The sequence below is a fragment of the Crotalus tigris genome, unplaced genomic scaffold, assembly GCF_016545835.1.
Source record: "Crotalus tigris isolate CLP2741 ecotype Arizona unplaced genomic scaffold, ASM1654583v1 scf7180000017753.6788120, whole genome shotgun sequence".
Lineage (NCBI taxonomy): Eukaryota > Metazoa > Chordata > Lepidosauria > Squamata > Viperidae > Crotalus > Crotalus tigris.
Window position 1 is genome coordinate 5,990,515 of NW_024096615.1, and position 24,291 is coordinate 6,014,805.

The window sequence follows — 24,291 nt, forward strand, 5'->3', positions numbered from 1 at the left end:
CTCTCTCTCTCTCTCTCTCTCCTCTCTCTCTTAAAGGATGCTTGAATTTTTTGAAATTTCTTGGCAAGGGACAAAGAGTTGAGTTTCCACGTGGCTCCTGGCATCCAAATATTGAGTGGGGAACATTTTCATTCCTGTCCTGAGGCTCCCAAAATCCACCGCTGGAGCATCCTTTTACCTTTATCCCTCCCCTCCCAGGAAGAGTTAGGGGAGCAGCAGCCACAGAGGGTCAGTTTGACCCAGAGGCCTTCTTCACTCTTGTCTCTTGTTCAAAGGAGTTCTGCTGACACGATTAAAAGGACACCTGAACCCAGAACGGTGAACATCAAGAAACCTCAGGCGGAGGTCGGAATCCAAATCAGCGGTGGGAACGTGCACGGAATATTTGTCTCTGATCTAGAAGATGACAGCCCAGCCAAAGGACCTGAAGGCCTGAGGCCAGGAGATCTAATAGTGGAGGTACGCTGTCCATGTTAGAAGAAGAGGGACCAAGAAGTTCCAGATACTATGAAAAAGAGGGTGATGGTGTGAACGAAGTCACACAGAACAAATTTGGGGGTCGTCGTATTTTTGTCCGCCAGTTTTAGAATATTTCTGAGTATCTCAAAAGGTTAAATCAGGGCAGCCGGACCAAAATTTACTGGGGATCCCAGGGAAAAGTTAAGGAAACATTATGGATCCTCTCTAGAACTTTGTCGATCATAATTCTTAGCCACACCAACAAGAGTGATGGGATTTGGATATCTGAAGAGGTTAAAGATATAGACTAGACCAAAGTTTATTAAAAGTGAGACATTTCATTTACACACCCAAGTAACGTCTTCAGTCAAAGTGAAAATTTGGGTAGGCAGAGAGTCAATGATGCAGGCCAAAAGGATCTTAAAAAAAAAAAAGGTTAAATCATGGCAAATGAAGCAAATTTTTTGAAAACTGAGACATTTTGTTAACTCATCCAAATAAACTGGATGACTGAACCTTCATTTACAAGTTGCTTTTCATTTGGGGGAGAAAACCCCCTGCAGTTCTATAGGGGCAAGAATTGGTTCTTCCCAACGGCTCTCAGATTGTCCAAAATTTTTCATTTTTTTTTTACTGAAAACATTATTTGGATGAGTAACCTCGATGAGATACATTTGGAGGTAGACTTGGTGACATTTTAGATCAGTGTTTCTCAGCCTTGACAATTTTAAGGCATGTGGACTTCAACTCCCAGAATTCCACAGCCAGCAATGCTGGCTGTGGAATTCTGGGAGTTGAAGTCCACATGCCTTAAAATTGTCAAGGTTGAGAAACACTGTTTTAGATCATCTGAAAAGGTTAGTGTTAATTACCAATTTTGGCTGATAATGAAGTTCATCAGCAACCCTTAAACACGTGGCCCTGTTTTATTGTTTTGTGTCTTTTTAACAGTACGGATCCGTTGACATGCGAAATAAAACAGCTGAGGAAGCTTACCTTGAAATGCTCAAACCGGGTGACACTATCAGAATAAAAGCTCAGTACAGAATTGAAGAATTCAACAGAATCAAAGATTTACCTGGAGATGGTTTCTATGTCAGGTACTTAAACATTTTGTCTAGTGTTTTCATCAGCTGTTTATGCACACAAGCTTTTATTCCTGGTTTAGTGCAGAAAACTCAGCCACGTTACTACAACAGCTTCATAGGAATATTGGCCACATGTAAAGAACTTTGTGCTATAACAGGAAGGTGACTTAAGGACCGACTTAAAATAATATTAAATATTTGAGATGATTAAACCAAAATGCATATGGTCATCTGTCTCCCTCTCCTCACAGGGCCCTCTATGACCGACTAGCAGAAGTCAAGCAGGACTTGAGTTTCAAAAAAGATGACATTTTGTACGTTGATGACACTCTGCCCCAAGGGAACTTCGGCTGTTGGATGGCTTGGCAGCTGGATGAAAACGCTCAGAAGCTGGAAAGAGGACAGATCCCCAGCAAATACATGTAATTGCACCCTGGCGATTTCAATGGGATTTAAGGCGTTGCCCGAATAAAGCTATTTGAAGGAAGTAAAAATAAATCCAAGCCTTCTAGGCTTCATGACTTGATTGGGACGGGCCATCTCCAGTTTCCCACCACGGCTGGGAGAAAGAGGTGGAAGCCAGTCACGCTGGTGGCATTGGCAATTTCTCCCCACCTAAAAATGGAACGGACTTTGTGTTCTGATCTCAGACTAAAAGCCAAACCAGCATCTCCCCTAATCATGTTGTGGCACGTTCTCTCCACGGCTGTGGCATCTGAGTTTAATTTGGATCCTGAGGTTGGGACGCCGTCCTTCTTTAATCCACTAAATTAATGTTTTGTTGTTTTTTTTCAAAGATCAGGAATTTTGAGAAGGAGGGGTGAAGCGGTCACATGGCTTCAATTAAAAGACCGACTTCGTGGCATTGAAATCGGCTACCAGCTTGTCTTATTCTAGGCTGCCAAATTTATCCTTTTTGCTCTCCGTGCCACCTCAGATCTTTCCTTGGGGACCCACCCATGGCAGTTCTGCAACTGGGCCTTTTTTTATGATTTCGGGAATTAGCTAGATCGAGGATGCCACAAACAAACAGGAATTGTTGCAGAATTAGATAGAGTGTGCTGCATTTGTTCCTGTCTGGATGAAAATGTACTCAAGTAGAAGAGAAAAATCGACAGGTAGTCAGTCATCGACATAACGGCTACAACGGAGGCCAACATTTTATTTTCCTCACTGAGACATTTGTTAAGTGACGGTTGTCACGGTTGCCAAATGAATCCAGCTTCCCCAGTGACTTTGCTTGTCGGAAAGTCACAAAAGGACACTAGGACCGTCATAAAGTGACGTCATAAACGTCACTTAACCAATGTCCCCCCTTTGGAAAATAAACCTTGAGCTCAGTTGTGGCTGTAAGCCAGGGACTACCTTTCTCTTACAACCAACTTTTTTCTTGAGGAATTTTCTCGGTGGCCTTTCTTCCTCCAGCTGCCTGATTCTTCCCCCAACCCTTTCCTTGCAGAATGGAGCAGGAATTCTACCGGAGGCACAGCATGTCCGAGGCCAAAGATGAGAACAGTTCCTCAAAGACCTCGTCCGCTGCGGCTCGCAGGTCCTTCTTCAGAAGGAAACACAAACACAAGCGCAGCGGGTCCAAAGACGGCAAAGATCTGCTGGCCCTCGACACCATCAGCAACGACTCCATTCCTTTCCTGGATGGCAAGTGACCGTTGCGTTCAATTAAAGCAGGGCAGAACCATTCGTAGGACTTGTCTACTCAAGCTTTGTGTGCTGCAAACGCAGAAGGAGGCTGCACAATCGAAAACGCATAGCTACAGTTCTGGAGGGGCTTTTTAAGCTGTCCAGTTGTAGGGGCCCATAACTGAATTTCGTTCTTAAAAAGAAGTTAACTTTTTAAATAACAGATTTGTGTGGGCCATAACCCTTTATCCTAGTGAATTTCCTACAAGCGATCTTACTTTTTGCACTTTTCCTAACACGTTCAGTTGCTTCCGTATGCCGTAGTCTCTGCGAAACAGCTTAAATTTGCCTTAGCGAAGAAAGTACTTGGTGTCTTAGAAATAACAGGATTCGTTTCACTTCCGCAAGGCATTTGGCCTCGCCCGATGGTTGCTTTTAATCTCCGACTCTTGCGAATGCCGAAAGAGATTTTTCTGCTCAGGTTCTGTGGATTGCATACGCAGAGGGAGAAGGGAGAAGGGAAATCGGGTGAAGTAAGGCGATACAAGAGCTTTGTTTCATGCTAAGAATACACGGCTTTGTGCAACGAAGTTTGAAAGGGATGCTTTGCTCTCGTTCCAGATCGAGCAGGACTGTAGTGGAAAGAGGACACCAAACACTTGTGTGTTTTGGATTCAAAGTAGGACAGTAGCTTAAGTCTCCCTGGTAGTCTTCAGTTTTCTTATTGATTGAAATCTGTTTGAGTATTAGTAGCTCAGGTTGGTATTTGGGCTGTTGGGTTGATCTCCGAGCTTGGCAATTTGGTTCCAAATGTTTCGTCACCATTCAGGGGGGACATCGTCAGTGTGCTTTGAATTGTGCTCGTCTGTCAGAGCACTGGCCTTTAAATACCTTTTTATGTGATGCAAATTGGTACGAATGTTATTTGTTTGGATATTTCTGAGGCGTAGGCTGATTTCAGACTGCTTGATTGACTGGTTGTTGTTGCTGGGACATAGTCTTTGGTGTTAAGTACCACCTGTGTGATGCAAATTAGCATTAGTGTTGTTTGTTCGGGTGCTAAAAAGGTATTTAAAGGCCAGTGCTTTGACAGATGAGCACAATTCAAAGCTCATGGACGCCGCCATCTCGAATGGTGTCGAAATGTTTGCAACCAAATTGCCAAGCTCAGAGGTCAAACCAGGTTATTGATGTCAGACTTCCTAGTCACTGTGTTTATAGCAAATGCTGCCAGTAAGATGAATGTTAAGTCTTCCCAGTTTGTGGTTCCATGATGTTCTTCAAGAGAGATCAGTCAACACACAAACACAACTTCCAGTCTGCTTCCTTTGTGTACTTGGTGAATTAGAAAGACAAAGCACAGGACCTTGAAAGAGAAGGCCCTTCTTCCCACCATGTTTTGGTAATTTGAACTATATAATAATTACCTTCATGTATTAGTACTTCAAGTTCACCCTGTTTGTTCCCTAAACTATGAGCATTTGTTGTGTCTAGGCATTTGAGTCTTTTATGGTTGACCCTAGTTATGCTTCCTATGTCTCCTATGTTACGTCTGAGTTTTTCTTCCATCCCATCACTTTCTGTCTCATTGTTTGATTGGTTGTCCTGGAGTTTGTGCTTGGAATTAAGTCTTAGAGATTGGTTACCCTCACCCCCCTTTTTGAGTTTAAAATCCTTCTAATGAGTTGAGCCAGTCATTTTCCCCAGGTCTTGTTGAGGTGCAGCCCATCCTTCGCTATTCATTTCCTCATAGCCATTTGTGTTTGTGTGTGTTTTTTTGCTGTATGAGCAGTTTCTTGAGTGGGTAGAACAGTGGGTGGATTGGGCACCTGACCCAGACTTGGCACAAAACAGACTTGAGATCCACCTTCTGGGAAGAGGACCTCAGAACGAGTTGTTGTTTTTCCTGTTGTGTTGCTTTTGAGTGTGACACGACTAGGAGAAACACAGGACAAAATGCAAGCGGGGTCTTCTTTCTTTGCAGATGCTGTCAGCCTGGCATATCAACGAGTCCAAAAGGTAGACTGCACATCTCCTAGACCGGTGCTTATCCTTGGGCCGTTACTTGATGCTGTGAAAGATATGTTGGTCAAAGAATCACCAGAGAAATTTTGCAGATGTCCCCTTGGTAGGTCCATTGTTTGGGGGGGGTCTCTCCTAAGAAAGATGATGTAGGAGAAGAGCAGGCAGAGTTGGGGACCAGAGTTAAATGTGTCATAAGCACAGAGACTTTACATTGCCACAAACAATCCAAGTTTAGTTCCTATTGAATTCCATTGCGCAGCAATTTAGTGCTGAACTTTAATTGATCAGATTCTTGTGTATAAGCTTGAATCTATCTTCTGTAACTTAATGATGGTCCTGGTCTCCTTTGCACCTCCACATAACATCTGTTTATGGAAGGAGCTTCCTAAAATATTCGAAAAGTACTTCCATTCAAGCAATTAATACCTGTTTATGTGACTTGGATGCCAGCTGCTTCTATTTATGGTTTGCTGGATGTCCCATTATCTGAACCTTCAAACTAGGAAGCGAAAAAAAAAATGAGTGGACATCCGTCCTAGCAGCTGGTCCTTCTTCAGGGTTGACTACTTAGTCATCTCTTGAAGGACTTTCTGGAGCTTCTGAAATAAAATAGAAAAGATTCTTCAGCGTGACCTGTTTTCTCCATTCGCTTTTGCATTCTCCTCTTTTGCTCTTAATTCCTGTCCCTCTGAAATTGTTGACTTCGTCTATCAAAAAAATAGTTACAGACTTGGGCAAGGCACAAAAGGAAACAGGTGGGAAGCCAGCCTCCTCCAGGGTTCAGGTTTTGGAAACCTAGTCTGCCCGTGCAACAATAGGGCATTTCACTCTGGGGACTGTTTTCCTATGAAAGAGTAGCGTGTGGTGGCCTGGAAGTCGTGCTCTCGCTTCACAATCAGGAGGTGGTTGAGTTCGAACCAAGGTAGCAGCAGATGTTTCTCTCTTCTAGGGCGCAAAGAGAAAACGTCTGCTGTGAGCTTCACATAGGCATCAGGAAGGGCATCTGGTCAGTAAATACTCAGCTCCATTCAGTTGCCCCAACTCCACTCCGATGACAGTGATTACAGAATCTTTAAAAGGGAAGAAACAAGTTTGCAGATGCAGGATGAATTCCTTGATGATCTCAGACAGTCTTTTTCCAGATCTAGGCCACCCAATAATTGCACCCATGAAACCTGGGTCAGAAAAAAAACCCCATGTGTTTCCGTAAGATCCACCTATTTTGGCTAAAACTGAACAAACCGATGTTTGTTTTTTTTGTTTTCCAAACAGAGGTGATGAAAGCTTCACAACAAGCCATTGAACGGGGCGTGAAAGACTGTCTGTTCATAGATTATAAACGGAGGAGTGGACATTTTGACGTGACAACCGTCGCTTCCATAAAGGAGATAACCGAGAAGGTGCTTTTCTTTCCTCCAGTCTTATCCTCTTGATAGGAAAAAAAAAAAAAAGGAACACAATTGTAGATTTTTCAGGTGGTTTAACCCTGTTGGCTTCTCAAATAAGAGACTGGAAAAATTGTCCCAAACGTTTTGAAATAGGATGGGATCGGAAGCTTCTAGCAATCTGACAAAAGCAGTTCCTTCTCAGCTATGTCAAAATGTTGGTGTTTAAAAACAGACACATTGGACTAAAGCTCTGCTGGTTTTAATCATGGCTTCTTGAACAAGCCACAATCAGCCAGCCTTGCAGAAGAACCAAGGAACAATGGTATATTTGATTGCTTCTTGGCTGATTTATTATCCTTCCTTATTTTAGAACTTGTTGACTTCACATCTATAAAAATAGTTATAGACTTGGGCAAGGCACAAGGCAGGAAACCGCAGCCCGTGCATTTTCGTTCTCTAATTGTGCTAACCACCGGAGAATTGTGGCTTCAGTTTGTGAAAGCAAACCATTGATGTGGTCGTTGACTTTTGCTTGCACAACATGTTCAACTGGAAACAGCCCTCACCAGAGGATACTTGAGCTCTGTGTGGTACCAACAGATTCATTTCTATTGTTAGAGCAACGTAGAGGCTAAGAAGTCAAGCCGATCAGTTCTACATGAATCAAAACTCAGATTTTTTTAAAGAAAAACCACTTGTATTAAATAGGTAATGTGCGCAGAACAAAATAAGAGAGATAAATATCTTCAAGAATTCAGTAGCAATAGCAATAGCACTTATATTTATAGACCGCTTCATGATGCTTTATAGCCCTTTCTAAGCGGTTTAAGAGTCAGCCTGTTGCCCCCAACAATCTGGGTCCTCGTTTTACTGACCTCGGAAGGATGGAAGGCTGAGTCAACTGAGTTGGTCAGGATCGAACTGCTGGCAATAGGCAGAATTAGGCTGTAATACTGTATTCTAACCACTCCGCTACCACGGCCCACCCTCCCTCCCTCCCTCCCTTCCTTCCTTCCTTCCTTCCTTCCTTCCTTCCTTCCTTCCTTCCTTCCTTCCTAGCAATAATACCTAGACTTATATACCATTTCACAGTGCTTTACAGCCCTCTCTAAGCAGTTTAGAGAGTCAGCCTATTGCCCCACAACAATCTGGGTCTTCATTTTACCAACCTGAGAAGGATGGAAGGCAGAGTCAACCTTGAGCCAGCGAGAATCAAACTGCTGAACTGCAGACAACCGGCAGTCAGCAGAAGTAGCCGGCAGTACCACATTCTAACCACTGTGCTACCACGGCTCAAGAAAAGACTGGACAGCCATTTTTCCCGGAATGATAACGGGTTCCTGCTAGAACAGAAGGTTGAACTAGAGGATTTCCAAGGTCCCTTCCAAGTCTTTTGTTCTGCGTTTTATGTTCTGTCTTGATGGAATGGCTACATCAGTTCAGAGGTGGTCCAAGCACAAACTTAGGTTATTGGTGAATCTGTCTCTTTAGGTTAAGTTCTGGGGTCCAGGAGTAGGAAAGCAAAGAAGAGAGGAGTGGAGAGGATAGGAAGAGGAAGGGAGAGAGGAGAGGAGGAAAGGGAAAGGAGAGGGGGTGACAAAAAAGAGTGGAGGGGAAAGGAGAGGAGGGGAGAGGAGAGGGGAGGAAGTGGGAGAGGAGGGGAGGGAGAGGACAGAGAAAGGAGAGGGAAAGGGGAGAGGAGAGGAAGAGAAAGGGAGAGAGGAGAGGGGAGAGGGAAAGGAGGGGGGTGACAAAAAAGTGGAGGAGAAAGGAGAGGAGGAGAGAGAGGAAAGGAGGGGAGAGGAAGTGGGAGAGGAGGGGAGGGAGAGGACAGAGAAAGGAGAAAGGGAGGGGAGAGGAGAGGAAGAGGAGAGGGGAGAGAGAAGGGGTGACAAAAAAGAGTGGAGGGGAAAGGAGAGGAGAGAGGAAAGGAGAGGAGGGGAGAGGAGAGGGGAGAAAGTGGGAGAGGAGGGGAGGGAGAGGACAGAAAGAGGGAAAGGGAGGGGAGAGGAGAGGAAGAGGAAGGGAGAGGAGTGGAGGAGAGGGGAGAGGGAAAGGAGAGGGGTGACAGAGTGGAGGGGAAAGGAGAGGAGAGAGGAAAGGAGAGGAGAGGGGAGGAAGTGGGAGAGGAGGGGAGGGAGAGGACAGAGAAAGGAGAGGGAAAGGGAGAGGAGAGGAGGAAGGGAGAGGAGTGGAGGAGAGAGGAGAGGAGAGGAGGAGAGGGAAAGGAGGGGGGTGACAAAAAAGAGTGGAGGGGAAAGGAGAGGAGGGGAGAGGAGAGGGGAGGAAGTGGGAGAGGAGGGGAGGGAGAGGACAGAGAAAGGAGAGGGAAAGAGGAGAGGAGAGAAGAGGAAGGGAGAGGAGTGGAGGAGAGGGAAAGGAGGGGGGTGACAAAAAAGAGTGGAGGGGAAAGGAGAGGAGAGAGGAAAGGAGAGGAGAGGAGAGGGGAGGAAGTGGGAGGGGAGGGAGAGAACAGAGAAAGGAGAGGGAAAGGGGGGGGAGAGGAGAGGTAGAGGTAGATAGCTTGGTTTTGGATTTACGTGAGACCAAAAGGCGAGCTCCTGTTGTGTCAACCCTCTGCTACAATATAGGACTAATTATACTGATCAGTCTTGCAGAATTCCTTGTTAAGAACTGTTGAATGAACATCATCACAGTGTTTTGAATAGCCAACCGCAGGTCTGTCTTCTTCCTTCCTTAGGACTGTCACTGCCTCCTGGACATCGCACCTCACGCCATTGAGCGGCTGCACAGCATTCACATCTACCCAATAGTCATCTTCGTTCGCTACAAAAATGCCAAGCAGATCAAGTAAGTGTGAAGTATGGAGTCATAGAGTTTGGACAGGGGAGGGGTATCTTTCTCCTTCTCCTAACCAATCCTGAGTTGTTGTTTTTTTTTTTTTTTTTTAAAAAAAAAAACGATTTAAGGTTTGCATTCATGTGCAGTGTGTGGGGTTGTTCCTAACAATTCCCTCTGGTTAGCTGCACTGGAAGGCAACTGAATTAAGCTGAGCATTCATGTTCGTTGTCTACAACATGTAATAAGAAACAAGCCTGATCAGTCACAAATATTTGCCAGAATGGGAGAGATTTCAGATGCCCATTTGGACATGTAATTCTTGACATAAATAAAGATAAAGCATTGCCCATAAAGAATAAGGGTCTTCTCACTGGAGAAGAGCCTAATTCTGGGAAAGATTGAGGGCAACAGAAGAAGGGGACAACAGAGAATGAGGAGCCTGGATGAAGTCACTGAAGCAGCAGGCGTGAGCTTAAATGGACTCCAGAAGATGGCAGAGGACAGGAAGGCCTGGAGGAACATTGTCCATGGGGTCATGATGGGTCGGACACGGCTTCGCAACTAATAAAGCCTTGAGCTTGACTTTGTCCAACGCCATGGGTGTATCCATGTGAGAGTTGGGAGCACAACGTGTAAGCGGGTTGCTGTTGTCTTTGGGGAGACATTTTTGCAAATTCTCAGTCAAGGCTACAGCCATGGGAATGTCTTGGTCTTCTCCCATCCATGGACACCAGAGAAGAGTTTCAAAAAGAGGAAGGAGAAATCAAACCAAAAATTCCATTGCTTTAGCATTTATAAGAGGTGAACGAAAAAGATGATGGCGATATGAAATGGTGGTAAAAGAGAACACTTCCAATGGCAAATATTTCCAGTTCTTAGTCCTTCAGAAAGACCTCCGAGCTGATCCATGGCCATCCTTTTTGACGTCAACCTCAAAATTCTTAGAAGGCGCTGAGCCAGTCAATTCCAGGTGTCCAGAGCTGGTTTAATGTCAACTGTCCAGTTGGCATTTCCAGAAAAAGTCCTGGGACGTGATATTATCAAGAGTAATAATCCTTTACTGAAAATCCTTCCGTAGCTTGCCTTTGGTTCTGGATAATTCTTGGCGGAGTGTGGCTGTGGGTTTGTGGGCTATTGTGGTTTTTACTTGTGTGTAGTATGCACTGTTGACAGCAGTTAATTTTGTTGTGGAATACACAATGACAATAAAGATATTCTACTCTACTCTACTCTATTATACTCTTTCTATATCAGTGGTTCTCAACCTGTGGGTCGGGACCCCATTTGGGGTCGAACGACCATTTCACGGGGGTCGCCAAACAACGCAGTCCGCCATTTTTTCCCCCCTTTTCCTTAGCTGTGCTACTCCCTTTTATTCTATTGGCTTTTGAAAGCCAATAGAATAGACTCTCTTGAATAGAGTCTAATTCTATTGGCTTTCAAAAGCCAATAGGAATTGTCCAGGCTGTCTCTGCCCTGCTGAGCCCGCCAAAAGTCCCATTCTGCAAAGGGTGCTGCACCAGTTGAGTAGTCCTCGACTTACGACCGGTTGAGTAGTCCTCGGCTTACGACCGGTTGGGGGGTCGCGACATTAAAAAGGTTGAGAATCACTGTTCTATATATTCTATATTCTATTCAATATATTCTCCTATTCTATTCTACTCTACTCTACTCTACTCTACTCTACTCTATATATTCTATTCTATTCTATTCTATTCTGTTATTATATACTCTACTCTACTTTATTATTCTACGCTACTCTACTCTATTCTATTCTATATTCTGTTCTATTCTATTCTATTCTATTGAGAGCAGAGATTGCTTTGGAGATTTTGATTGGTGAAAGTTTTGCTGTTCCTTCCGTGGGCACTAGATGGCGCTCTCCTCTCACATCCTCCTGTCAGCTTTTGCTATAAATCCCTTTGGTCTTCCCTGGATCCCCAGAAGAAACACAAGCATTTAATAAGATAAGAGATTGATACCTACGTCTATTTGTGTCTTCCAGGGAGCAAAAAGATCCTGTCTTCTTGAAAGACAAGGTGACACAGAAACATTCCAAAGAACAGTTTGAGACGGCTCAGAAGATAGAACAGGAATATAGCAAGTATTTCACAGGTTGGTATTTATGAAAACAGACGCTACCGAACGAAGCAGGATATTCTCTCCCCCCCCCCTTTGGTGGTAGGGACTGGAGCCTTTCCAAGGAGCTGCCCTCATTTCATCACTCCCCGTTGAAAATGTACAGTGACATCAGCAGGAAAGACCAACCCCTCCTCTCCCGTGTAGCAGCTTTGGGTATATTCATCTCAATGGAGATTCTCAGTCACCCAGGCCATAGCTGTCTTAAAGGTGCTTAAAAAAAAATAATAATAAGGATTGCTTTTGGAAATAGCCTACCTAAAATGTTTCCTTAACTTTTCCCGGGTGTCTCTTTGTGCAACAGACGCCTGTCCAAAATGACATCAGATAAACATATTTCGGTTAAGGGAGCTGCTGATGTATTTGATTTTATTATAATTTTACTATATTATACCCTGTATATCGATCAACGGTGTGTTGTTGCTACACCCGTCCTCCCTGTTCTATTCTTCCCTTCCTCCCTCCCCTGCTAAATTAAGGGTTTTGCTTTTCTGTAACCGCATCCTTCTAGCCCTATTTAAATTTAATGTGCAAATTTTCTCACTCGCGGTTGCTCAAAATAGCTCCCAGGAAGAGCTCAGTGAGAAGAAGAAAAAAAGTTCTCTTAGGGCAGCGGTTCTCAACCTTTTTAATGCCGTGACCCCCAACTGGTCGTAAGTCAAGGGCTACTCAACCGGTTGTAAGTCGAGGACTACTCAACTGGTGCAGCACCGTTTGCAGAATGGGACTTTTGGCGGGCTCAGCAGGGCAGAGACAGCCTGGACAATTCCTATTGGCTTTTGAAAGCCAATAGAATTAGACTCTATTCAAGAGAGTCTATTCTATTGGCTTTCAAAAGCCAATAGAATAAAAGGGAGTAGCACAGCTAAGGAAAAGGGGGAAAAATGACGGACTGCGTTGTTTGGCGACCCCCGTGAAATGATCGTTTGACCCCAAATGGGGTCCCAACCCACAGGTTGAGAACCACTGTCTTAGGGAGTCTTCATTGTGGAATTTGGTAGTTGTTGTTATTCATTGCACAGTCAGCCAAATGCTCGGACTGGATTTGGCATTTTTGTCTACCTATCCAGTCCTTACCAAAGACCTGGGATAGGCAGATGTGGATGATTAATGGTATTACAGATATTGTTGCAGGATGGAAGCAGTTCCTAGTAAGGCCGCCTTTTGCAATTGACCAATAGCGAATTTGTCAATGCCAATGGTGTTCAAGTGGTGCTCCAGTTGTTTTGGGATTGCACCCAAGGCGCCTATTACTATTGGTACTACCCTTGCGTGCTTTTGCCACAATCTTTCTATTTCTATTTGTAAGTCTTTTGTTATCTTCTCCAATTCTTTCTCCTCTATTCTGCTGTCTCCAGGCACTGCCACGTCCACTATCCAGACATTTTTTGTCTTTCTTATCGACAGTTGTTAAATCTGGGGTGTTATGTGGCAGCTGCTTTGTCTGTTTGAATTCTAAAAGGCCCAGAGCAATTTAACATTTTCATTGTCTATGACTTTCTCTATTTTATGGTCTCACCAGTTCTTGCTTGCAGGCAAATGCTATTTCTTGCAGATCTGCCAATGCACCAGGGTTGCTACTTTGTCATGCCGCTGCAATAACAACAAGAACAACAACAATAATGATAATAACAATAATGATGATGATAATAATAACAATAATAATTGTTTTTATTTTGCTTGTGTGCTAATTATTTGTTTAAATTTGGCCATCCACAATTTATCTCTTTTTCCCATTTAATTTGCCTGCCTACTTTTTCTCCTGCCATGTTTTCATCACTGGGAAAGCTAATTAAGCCATTCGGAGGACTTTAAAAATAAGGTCGCGGGGGGATGCTTAGAAAATGTTCTATTAAAAACCCAGGAGTCAGAGTGGCTGTTATAGGAGGCTGCTGATGAGGTGCTGAGAATATGATGCTGTGTTAAGAACACACATACGCGGAATTAAAGGGTTGCATAAGATCTTCTCGCCCGATCCGATTTTAGCTGATTCATTCCTTTGAAGGGAGTGGACAGCAAATCTGCGCTTTGAGTGCTGCTTCTGTATAGGTAGTTTGCCGATTGATTAGCCTTATGATCATATGAAAACTATAAAATAAAGATGTCCCAAAGATGCTTTTTCAAGAGGCAATTGGACTTTTCTTGTTTTTCTTTGAAAACGTTTCGCTTCTCATCCCAGAAGCTTCTTCAGCTTTGACTGGATGATGGGGAAGGGAAGGATTTATACTCCTTGCAGACAGCTGGTCATTTGCATCCTTTTAGAGAGTCCTTGAGGCCACTTGGAGGTTTGTCTGTGTCCTCAGCGTCACCTGAGTGGTGCAAATGGGTGTGGAGCCTTCTCGGAGCTGCTGAAAGGATTGTGTTGTTCCAAGAAGGCTCCACACCCATTTGTACCATTCAGGTGATGCTGAAGACACAGAAAAACCTCCAAGTGGCCTCAACAACTCTCTAAAAGGATGCAAATGACTGGCTGTCTGCAAGGAGTATAAATCCTTCCATTCCCCACCCTGCAGTCAGAGCTGAAGAAGCTTCTTGGAGGAGAAGCGAAACGTCTTCAAAGAAAAACAAGGAAGTCCAGTTGCTTCCTGAAAAAAACACCTTTGAGACAATCAGGATCTGGATGACGAAGAATCTCCATAAACCTACCAGCCAGTTCTTCATCTCTTGAGTGGCACTTCTCCTCAGCCTATTGAACAAAAGAAAAGAAAAAATAATACCCTCAAACTTGCAGGACTATTCCATTCCATCCCATCCCATCCTATTCTATATTCCACTCTACTCTACTCTACTCTACTCTACTCTATTCTACTCTACTCTACTCTACTCTACTCTACTCTACTCTACTCTACTCTACTCTACTCTACTCTACATTCCACTCTACGTTCTATTCTACTCTACTCTACTCCACTCCACTCCACTCCACTCCATCTTATTCTATATTCCACTCTACATTCTATTCTACTCTACTCTATATTCCACTCTACGTTCTATTCTACTCTACTCTACTCCACTCCACTCCACTCCATCTTATTTTATATTCCACTCTACATTCTATTCTACTCTACTCTACTCTGTTCTGTTCTATTCCATTCCACTCCACTCCACTTCACTCTACTCTACTCTACTGTACTCTACTCTACTCTACTCTACTCTACTCTACTCTACTCTATTCTATTCTTGTTTCCCCAGGCATTGTCCAAGGAGGACCACTTCCAGCCATTTGCACTCAAATCTTGGCCACCGTGGATCAAGAGCAGAACAAAGTCCTGTGGATTCCTGCTGGCCCCCAATAGATGGACGCTGTGGAAAAAAAATAAAATACTGTAACTGCAACAGATTCTACGTGAATGGCTGATGGGGTTATCTGTGTGGTAGGTTGGAAAGCATCTCACGCCACGTTATCGGCGACTTGTGTTTGGAAGGAAGCGATCCGTTGCTGACAGCAGAATTCTTCCGATGTTTCTCTCGCCACGGACGATCAAATCCAGTTCTTTTTTTTTTTCCAGAAAAAAAAAAAAAACTTTGCAAAGCTGCAAGAAAAAGAAAAAGAAGAAGAAGAATCGTTTAGGTTACGTTTACAAAACCTTTGCCCTTCTCCCCAATATTTTGGGTTTGTGTTTACTTGAATTTTTTTAAACAACAACAACAAGCAATCGTTTTTTGAGCTTCTCCTCGGCTGCCCCCCTCCCCCTCCACACACACACACCCCATGACAACGGTGTGAGAAGGAACTCTCTTTCTTGAAGTGTGCAGCCGTTTTAGGCCAGGATTGCATGCATGAATTTTGAGGAGTGGGCTTCCCCTACAGGTACTTGATGGGGAAAAGGAAATCCCCCCCCAATGGGTCAGGCCACTGTGTGCGTGTGTGTGTGTGTGCGTGTGTGTGCGTCCAGTGTTCTTTGTCCAAAGTTACTGGTTTATTTTATGCATAACTTTTTGGTATTTAAATCTCATGCTGTATGCTCCTTGTCTCTTTAAGAATTGGGTTTGGGCTTTGTGTCAAACCACAAATAAAAAAGGGGGGGTTATAAGTTAGGCCTAGGCTGTTTATGTTAACCATGTGTAGATAGTTTACACAACATTGGTGAAAGTTGGTCCTTGGAGTAAAATAGCCATAGGGATTTTTTTTATTATTTAATTAGAAGCAAGTTCAGTTTTAGGGGACCCTGACAGCTTCTCTAGTGTGATCTATAACTGATAGTTTTACCCCTGTTGGGAAAAAATAACAACAACAACAACAACAACATGTGTACGCTTTTGTTTTTTTAAATTTGTTAGAATTTGTATTTCCTGGCTGTATCGATCTCCACTGTATATTGCTTCCCCCTCCCTTCTCTTCCTTTTTTATTTTTAAAAAATAGGACTTTTTTTCCTCCCCCACCCGTCATTTTATTATATTTTTTCCTTCGTAAAATAATTGCATGTCGTGTTTTGTCGATGCCCTACCTTGATTGCTAAAAGATTTTGTTTAGAGCCGCGTTTGTGGCTAACACGTTCCTAACATTTCATTAGATAGATTTTTGTTCTGTGGGCTTGCCTTCCAGTTTTGAGATTTTTTTCCCTTTTTTTATTTGCATTAATTTTAAAAAAAAAGGGATTTTTCTTGCACAATGACTCAAAAGCAGCACTTGGTTAGAAATTATATCTTTTGTTTTACAGATACTATTTTGTAGTACTGAATACCACAGAGAAAGGAAAAAAAATGTAGAAAGGTTATAATACATGCAGAGTGAAAATTTTGTTTATACGTTGAGGGACAGCAGTTCTATTTTTTTTTTTTCAAAGGAAAGAGGCTTCAGGTGGACGATGGTACGACTGAAAGAAACCAATACTGTTCCAACCGTAAATTTTCTGTACTAAAAATGTCACTTTATATCAAAACAAAAATAAAAGAAACTTAAGTATTGTGTTAAATAAAGGTCAATTTCTATAATTTGAAGGGTATGAAAATTTGTTGCCCGCTTACAGTCGAGTCTGTTTTTTTTTTCATTTTATTTCGATTCATTTATTAAACTGATGTGCTGCTCATCTCGCCATTACAACGGCTTGTTTAAATGATTTAGATAGCCACGAATCTCCGAATAAAGTGAACGCAACACAGATGACAAACAAGGTTCACAACATACAGTATGTAATAAGCAGAAAAAATATTTGTTTCAGAGGAAACAAAATAGAAAGTTCTGGAATCTCTTTTAGATGAGGAAAAATTGATGTGGTATGTTTTCCTTTATACTTACTTGGCTCAAGTAGGAAAAATAATTTTCCTAAATTTCGAGGAATCTTAGAACAACAAAACTGAGTTTTAAAAAAAGGACCAGATAAGTTGATGTCAGGCGGGAAAAATCAGGACGACACATTGTAAGCTCCAGTTAAGCTGATTTATTGGTCATGCCTGTACAGAAGAATCTAGTCAACTAATGGCCAGCACTAAATTGGTGCTAGATAAGACTCAACAGAATTCAAGAGGGTTTAGACTTTGATCACGTGTGGAAATGTAATAACCCCAGGCTGATTCCTCTCTTGACTCCACCCACAGGTTCTGCCTTTCCTCCTTTAAAAATAAAAAGCCAACTTAGTTCTAGGCTGCATTAACAGAGGGATGGAATCAAGATCACGTGAAGTGTTAACACCACTTTACAAGGACTTGGTAAGGCCTCACTTGGAATGCTGCATCCAGTTTTGGTCACTACAATGTAAAAAAGAAGTTGAGACTCTAGAAAGAGTGCAGAGAAGAGCAACAAAGATGATCAAGGGACTGGAGGCTAAAACATACGAAGAATAGTTGCAGGAATTGGGTATGTCTAGTTTAATGATGAGAAGGACAAGAGGTGACATGATAGCAGTCTTCCAGTATCTCAGGGGCTGCACCAAAGAAGAGGGGGGCAAGCTATTCTCCAAAGCACCAAAAGGCAGGACCAGAAGCAACTGATGGAAACTAATCAAAGAGAGAAGCAACCTGGAACTAAGGAGAAATTTCCTGACAATTAACCAGTGGAACAACCTGCCTCCAGATGTTGTGAATGCTCCAACACTGGAAGTTTTTAAGAAGAGAGTGGAGAACCATTTGTCTGAAATGTTATAGAGTTTCCTGCCTGAGCAGTAGGTTGGACTAGAAGACCTCCAAGGTCCCTTCCAACTCTGCTATTCTATTCTATATTTGGGCTGGATTCTTTTTCTATTTATTACAAATGGATAAGTTTGATGCAAGATGACTCGGTTGTCTTTATGGTCTACCTTTTTTAAAATCCAATCCTGTGTGCTACTGTTGAGAAGCTACAAATCAAGCAGGACTGCTTGACTGTAATTGTTCTTCAGAAGCGTTTTTTGATCTTTGGTGGAGAATCCTAAAGTCTGGTGCCATTGGAGTCCGATGCCTGCATGAAAATATGAAAATATGAAGATTGGATATGATCGTACAGACAGCAACAGGGAAGGAGAGGACAAAGCAAAAGTTCCATCAACCCAAAACAAAAAGAATCCCACATGATGGGCAAATTGACAACATGGCGCCTCAGCAGAAGGAATGCATGTCATGGCCAGCAACAATGATAAAGACAACGGTTGTACCATGAAGACTCTACAGAGAAGGGCATCTGAATGGAACGGAGTTTCCAAGCATGAATGCCAAGGAGACTCAAACAGAGATATTGTCAAGTTCCGGCTGAGAAGCCCAACGAAGCAAAACACCAGAGGCGTTGTGTTCTCTAACGTAAACTTTATTAGGCATTAGGAAACCGGTAAGATAGAAAGGAAACTAGCTCTGAGAATATGGCAGGAAGAAGGTAATTAAAAGAGTGAAACTTTCCCTCCACTCTCCGACAGTTCAGGTCACATTGTCCAAGATGTCTTCCAGTAATTGTTACGTTATCAGAAACTTCAGTTCGCCAAAACAACTTTTCAACGGCTTCGGATCGCACGTTGATAAGGAACACCTGTGGATCCAAAACTCTCTCCTTTTCTCCCTCCCCTGTACTGTAGACAAACTAGAAGCACTACAGTGGTCCTAAACACACAAGGTTTCATAGCTTGACAGATATTTGCTGGAGGGGGGAGCTTACTTAAGCCTCTCTTCTTGCAGATGGGAGAAGCCCCCCCTTGCTTATAATGCACCAAATGGTTTAATTATGATTGGACACCCAAGAAGTTTTGAGAAACAAGAATGTGCCAAGGAAAGGAAAGGGCATCCCAGGGTTTAACTAGCAGCCCGAAACCAAAAGGAAATTGTGGGGACCAAACTAGGTTGCATTGTGGAAAGCTTTTCTAATGACAGCAATTAGGTTCCGAGGCTGTGAAGCATCGCTAAATGTGTGCAGGAAGTGCAGCCATCACACATTTCAGTGGAAAATTAACGAGCAAGGGGGTGGGGGAGAAAACAGATAAAATATAAAGACAGGAGCAGCTTTGACGGAGCTGTGGGCTATGCTCACATCTTTAATTAGAAGCTGGCAGCTGGATACAAAAAATGTAGCAGGGCTTTCTAAGGCCCAGCATGAAGAGCTCAAGTGTAGGCAGAAAAATGAAAGTGTCCAAGTGACACCCAGTTGTGATTTCCTAGCCTTGAGTTATTACGTTAATGTCATGGGGATCCTTGTCCTGTGACCGATGTTAAAAATTTGAGGAAATGGCAAGGATTGCCTTCTGAGGCCCGAGAGGGGAATGATGGCGATGATGATGGTGATGTTATCCATTCAGTTGTGTCCAACTCTTGGCGATTCTTTGCGCTACTTCTTTTGAGTATTTCTATGCCCTGACTGGTGTGGGATAGAATCAAGATCCCATGAAGTGTTAATACCACTTTACAAGGCCTTGGTAAGACCACACTTGAATTATTGCATCCAGTTTTAGTCACCACGATGTAAAAAAGATGTTGAGACTCTAGAAAGAGTGCAGAGAAGAGCAACAAAGAGGATCAGGGGACTGGAGGCTAAAACATATAAGGAAAGGTTGCTGGAATTGGATATGTCTAGTTTAATGAAGAGAAGGACCAGGGGCGACATGATAGCAGTCTTCCAGTATCAAAGGGGCTGCCACTAAGAAGAGGGAGTCAAGCTATTCTCCAAAGCGCCTGAAGGCAGGACAAGAAGCAACGGACGGAAACTAATCAAGGAGAGAAGCAACCTGGAACCAAGGAGGAACAGTGAGAACAATTAACCAGTGGAACGGAAGTTGCCTTCAGAAGTTGTGGGTGCTTCATCACTCAAGGTTTTTAAGACTAGACAGTCACTTGTCTGAAATGGTATAGGTTCTCCTGCTTGAGCAGGGGGCTGGGCTAGAAGACCTCCAAGATCCCTTCCAGTTCTATTCTAACCAAGGAGAGAAGCAATCTAGAACTAAGAAGAAATTTTCTGACAGTGGAACAGCATGCCTCCAGAAGTTGTTTTTAAGAACAGACTGGACAACTATTTGTCTGAAATGGTAGAGGGCTTCCTGCCTAAACGGGTTGGACTAGAAGATCTTCAAGATCCCACCCAACTCTGTTATTATGGGTGTTTGATTGTACCCAGCCACCATGTTCTTTGATGGCCTCGTTTCCTTTTACCACTAATCTTCCCAACATAATTCCCTTCTTCAGTGAATTCCCCTGCACACAACGTGGCAAGTTTTGAGACACAGTTTCGTGATTTTGTTTTCCAGTGACACGTCTGGTGTTATGAGCTCCAGAACTTGCTTGCTGGCCCTCTTTGCTGCCCAAGGAATACGCAGGAACCTTCTCCAACACCACGGCTCAAACAAGTCCACTTTCTTCCTGTCTTGCCTTTTTTAAGGTCCAGTTTTCACAATCATAGGCAGCTACGGGGACATATAATAGAGCTGGCTATCCCCAGGGTGAGAAACACAGAATCGTGGCTTTCAAATATTCGAAGGAGGAACCTACATTACTGAAATCTCTAATTCTGCTCCTGACCTGCAAGGCCATTAAGGTGAAATTTGAAAAATAAGCAAGTATAATAAAAACCTGGAACTTTGTGATATATGTTGACAGCGGCGAGAATGCTCTCTGTGGCAAAAGTGGAAAGAGGACACTAATTCCTCCAATGGAAGGAATGGCTGAAAAAACGGAGGGAGCTGACAGGGCCAAATTAATGGCTTTAATCAAAGGAAAGACTCCATCCAACTATTGTTAATCAAAGGAAAGACTCCATCCAACTGTTGGACACCTCTTCTAGCTTTTGTGCTTGAGACAGAACAAAATGAAGCCGCCTGACTCTGGGGTTTGCAGATTAGATAGGTCTGTTGGCATAGAAGTGGCTGGTATACACTAAGTCTGCAAAAGTAAAACGTTGAGGGTGTCACGTTATTTACTTTTATTCTACTGCACTGAAAATACTAGACGGTACCTGGAGGAAATCTCAGCTTACTTCTGGTCTGTATGCTGAGGATTCGTAGTCCAGCTGTTTTTGATGCCTGCAAGCTCACTAGCATCGAAAACAAGCTTTCCTCAAAGATTCCTTTAACAAGATTTCACTTCTGAGTTAAAAATGTCAGTTACTGGGTCATTACCAGTTTAAAACTTATCTTCAACTAGTTGAGGCAGAAATCTTTTTTTCCTTTCCTTTCCTTTCCTTTTTCCTTTCCTTTCCTCTCCTCTCCTCTCCTCTCCTCCCCTCCCATCCCTTCTCTCTCCTCTCCTCTCCTCTCCTTTCCCTCCTTCCTCCTCTCCTCTCCTTCACCTTTCCTCTCCTCTCCCCTGTCCTCCCCTCCCATCCCCTCTCTCCTCTTCTCCCCTACCTTCATTTACCTTTCTTTTCCTTTCCTTCATCTTTCCTCCCCTCCCTTCTCTCCCCTTTCCTCTCTCTTCTCTCCTTCCTTTATTCACCTTTCTTTTCTTTTCCTTTCCTTTCATCTCCCCTCCCCTCCCCTTCCTTCATTCACCTTTCCTCTCCTCTCCCGTCTCCTCCCTTCTCTCCTCCCCTTCCTTCAGTCACCTTTCCTTTGTTTTCCTTCACCTCACCTCTTCTACCCTTCCTTCCTTCACCTTCCCTTCCCTTCTCTTCTTTCTTGGCTGAGGAAGAAGCCGCTGAGCAGGATCTCTCTCCTGGACTTTTAATATTTTATTACACTGGGGAAATCATGAAGCCAGATCAAAGCCCTTCATTATCTCATTCATATTAGCCATTATCATTACACTAGGAATGGCTTAATTGGCAGTTTTCTAGAATCTTCCGGGAAATCTAGCAAGCTTTCTAGAGCCTTCCCCTTAAATATTCCTTCCTGTAGGAAAAAAAGTTTATTCCGTGGTATACCGTAGCTGTCAGTTGTGGCAGGGAAAGACAATTGCTTGACTTTAGAAAACCCAATCTCCTTATCTTTATGCTAAAGAAAACATGCTTTTCTATGAATCTGCCTTCATCTTCCTCATATAAATATAAATAAATAAACAGGAGCTTTATCGTGGGCTTCCCCAGCGTGTGTCCCAGAGGAAATAAACCAATCCCATCTTCACGCATGAAATCTGGTATAGCTTCTGAAATCATTCATTGTCTGGGTTAATACATGGGCTGCAGTTCAGCCAAGGGTTTCAGAAGTGGCTTAAAATCACAAAAAGATTCCAATTCGGTTAAATTCTATCCAAGATCACCCTGCGTGAATCTAACCGGTAGGCCTCTCTATCTGGTCTGGCTAAGAGTGCTAGGTGAATGCTAGCTTGGAGTGAGACCTACAAACTCTTTAAAAATAGGATCCAAGCAACGTCCCCAAACTGCTTTTCCAAAAGGCAACTGGACTTTGTTTTCGCTTGAAGACGTTTCACTTCTCATCCAAGGAGCTTCTTCAGTTCTTACGGATTGGTGGAGGATGGCGTTTCTTCCATCCTCCACCATTCAGTCAGAGCTGAAGGAGCTTCTTGGATGAGAAGCGAAACGTCTTCGAAGAAAAACAGGAAAGTTCAGTTGCCTCCTGAAAAAAGCACCTTTGGGACAACCAGGACTTGGATGACCGATCAACGACGGATCAAAGCAACGTTAGATGGCTGCAAAATCCTTTTGAGTCCTCTAAATATTCGCTTTAAAAGAAGCTAGCTAATACAAAAAAAAAAAAAAAGCAGATTTGTTAACACCTGTTAAGCAATTGAGCTTCCATCTTATTACTTCTGAATTCTAGCTTTTAAGGACAAAAACAGACAGGAAAAAGTTGCTATTTTTTATGTCTTGATCTGTGAATCATCCAACATATAGATCCGGCCACAGCTGGAGACAAAACCATTGATTTAAAATATAAGCTTTACATCAGTGATTCTCCACCTGTGGGTCGGGACCCCATTTGGAGTCGAACGACCATTTCACAGGGGTCGCCAAACAACGCAGTCTGCCATTTTTTTACCCTTTTCCTTAGCTGTGCTACTCCCTTTTATTCTATTGGCTTTTGAAAGCCAATAGAATAGACTCTCTTGAATAGAGTCTCATTCTATTGGCTTTCAAAAGCCAATAGGAATTGTCCAGGCTGTCTCTGCCCTGCTGAGCCCGCCAAAAGTCCCATTCTGCAAACGGTGCTGCACCAGTTGAGCAGTCCTCGACTTACGACCGGTTGAGGGTCGCGACATTAAAAAGGTTGAGAACCACTGCTTTACATGGACGTGTTGTGAAATTCAGTGGGCTTCGGAAGGGCGAAAAAAGATTTCTCCTCCATTCCCCCATAATTTCTCTCTTGACCGGGAAAAGTATAAAGTTGGCGCTATTCATTTTTTTAGCTGGCTATCTCTCTGTGGTTCTTGGCTCGCTCATAAATTTATAACTGCAGAAACGTATCTGGAAAGAATTTAGTGTTGTCCAAAGCCTAGGCAACAAGACTCTGGTCCTTCTCTGCAGTGCATCTCCTGACTGGTGCTTTGTGATGGAAAAACCTCCTGACTAATATGAGCTAATATGACAGACTCTGTCACTGAATTCTTTCCTTTTACAGTCATACCTTTAGGAAGATAAACTTGAGTTCCAGCCAGTTTTTGGTGATCTTGTGAATTTCCAGCATACTTTAACAATGGCATACTTTGATTTTGCTGAGCTCTGTGGCAGCTTCTTCTTCCTCTTCTTCTTCTTCTTCTTCTTCTTCCTCTTCTTCTTCTTCTTCTTCTTCTTCTTCTTCTTCTTCTTCTTCTTCTTCTTCTCTCTCTCTCTCTCTCTCTCTCTCTCTCTCTCTCTCTCTTTGCCATTTAAGGAATAGTTCCTTCTCCTTTTCATTCCCTTAAATGTCTTCAGTTTCAAAACAGTCCATTTCTGGGCCCCACGGTGACTTGCTGCATTCGATCGCCCTTAAAGCAGGGCTCAAGATTTTGCCTTGCCTATACACACACACGCACAAACATGGAAGGTGCAAAGGACGTATCTTTGAAGCCTCTTCACCCACCATTTCTAAAATCAAGAGAGACAACCGTGTTGTTGTTTTATTTTTCTTCTGCTTTGCAGCCCTCTTCAGCAGTCCCTCTTCAGAAGTTGAATGAAGGATGCTTTCTGCAGATGTACAGCACACTAAATTACATCGCCCGTCCGGGGGAGAATTCCTCAAGGCAAACGTTAACTGCCTTTGCACTGGCATATAATAAACTGCAGCTGGGAAGACGTGGAAGACACACTTTTTGCTGTTGTGTAATTCTCTCTTGAGTTAAGTCAAAGCCCTTTAAAGACCCGATTGCCTAGTGAGAATCATTGCATCCTTTTGTAAATGTCTAGAGCGGGATTAAGGAAGGGGGAAATGTAGGAATTAAGATGTACCCCCCAATTCCAGTATCTTGCTCTTTTTATACTCCATTAAACGTGTTT

The 24,291-nt window shown here is 43.2% G+C and overlaps 1 protein-coding gene across 3 annotated transcripts in view; it reads left to right on the top strand.

Moving 5' to 3' along the window:
* DLG5 (discs large MAGUK scaffold protein 5) overlaps positions 1 to 24,091 on the top strand; it is an 88,727-nt gene extending 64,636 nt beyond the window's left edge. For 2 of the 3 annotated variants that reach the window (XM_039340794.1, XM_039340797.1), the window contains 9 exons: positions 276 to 459; positions 1,411 to 1,559; positions 1,799 to 1,969; positions 3,007 to 3,203; positions 5,170 to 5,313; positions 6,483 to 6,610; positions 9,300 to 9,409; positions 11,406 to 11,515; positions 14,729 to 16,478. In XM_039340794.1, coding sequence (XP_039196728.1) covers positions 276 to 459; positions 1,411 to 1,559; positions 1,799 to 1,969; positions 3,007 to 3,203; positions 5,170 to 5,313; positions 6,483 to 6,610; positions 9,300 to 9,409; positions 11,406 to 11,515; positions 14,729 to 14,832 — 1,297 coding nt within the window. In that variant the 3' untranslated portion in view covers positions 14,833 to 16,478. Of the gene's footprint in view, positions 1 to 275; positions 460 to 1,410; positions 1,560 to 1,798; positions 1,970 to 3,006; positions 3,204 to 5,169; positions 5,314 to 6,482; positions 6,611 to 9,299; positions 9,410 to 11,405; positions 11,516 to 14,728; positions 16,479 to 23,937 lie in introns of those variants that run through there. The other variant, XM_039340795.1, reaches the window with a different exon arrangement.
* Positions 24,092 to 24,291: the final 200 nt, after the last annotated feature.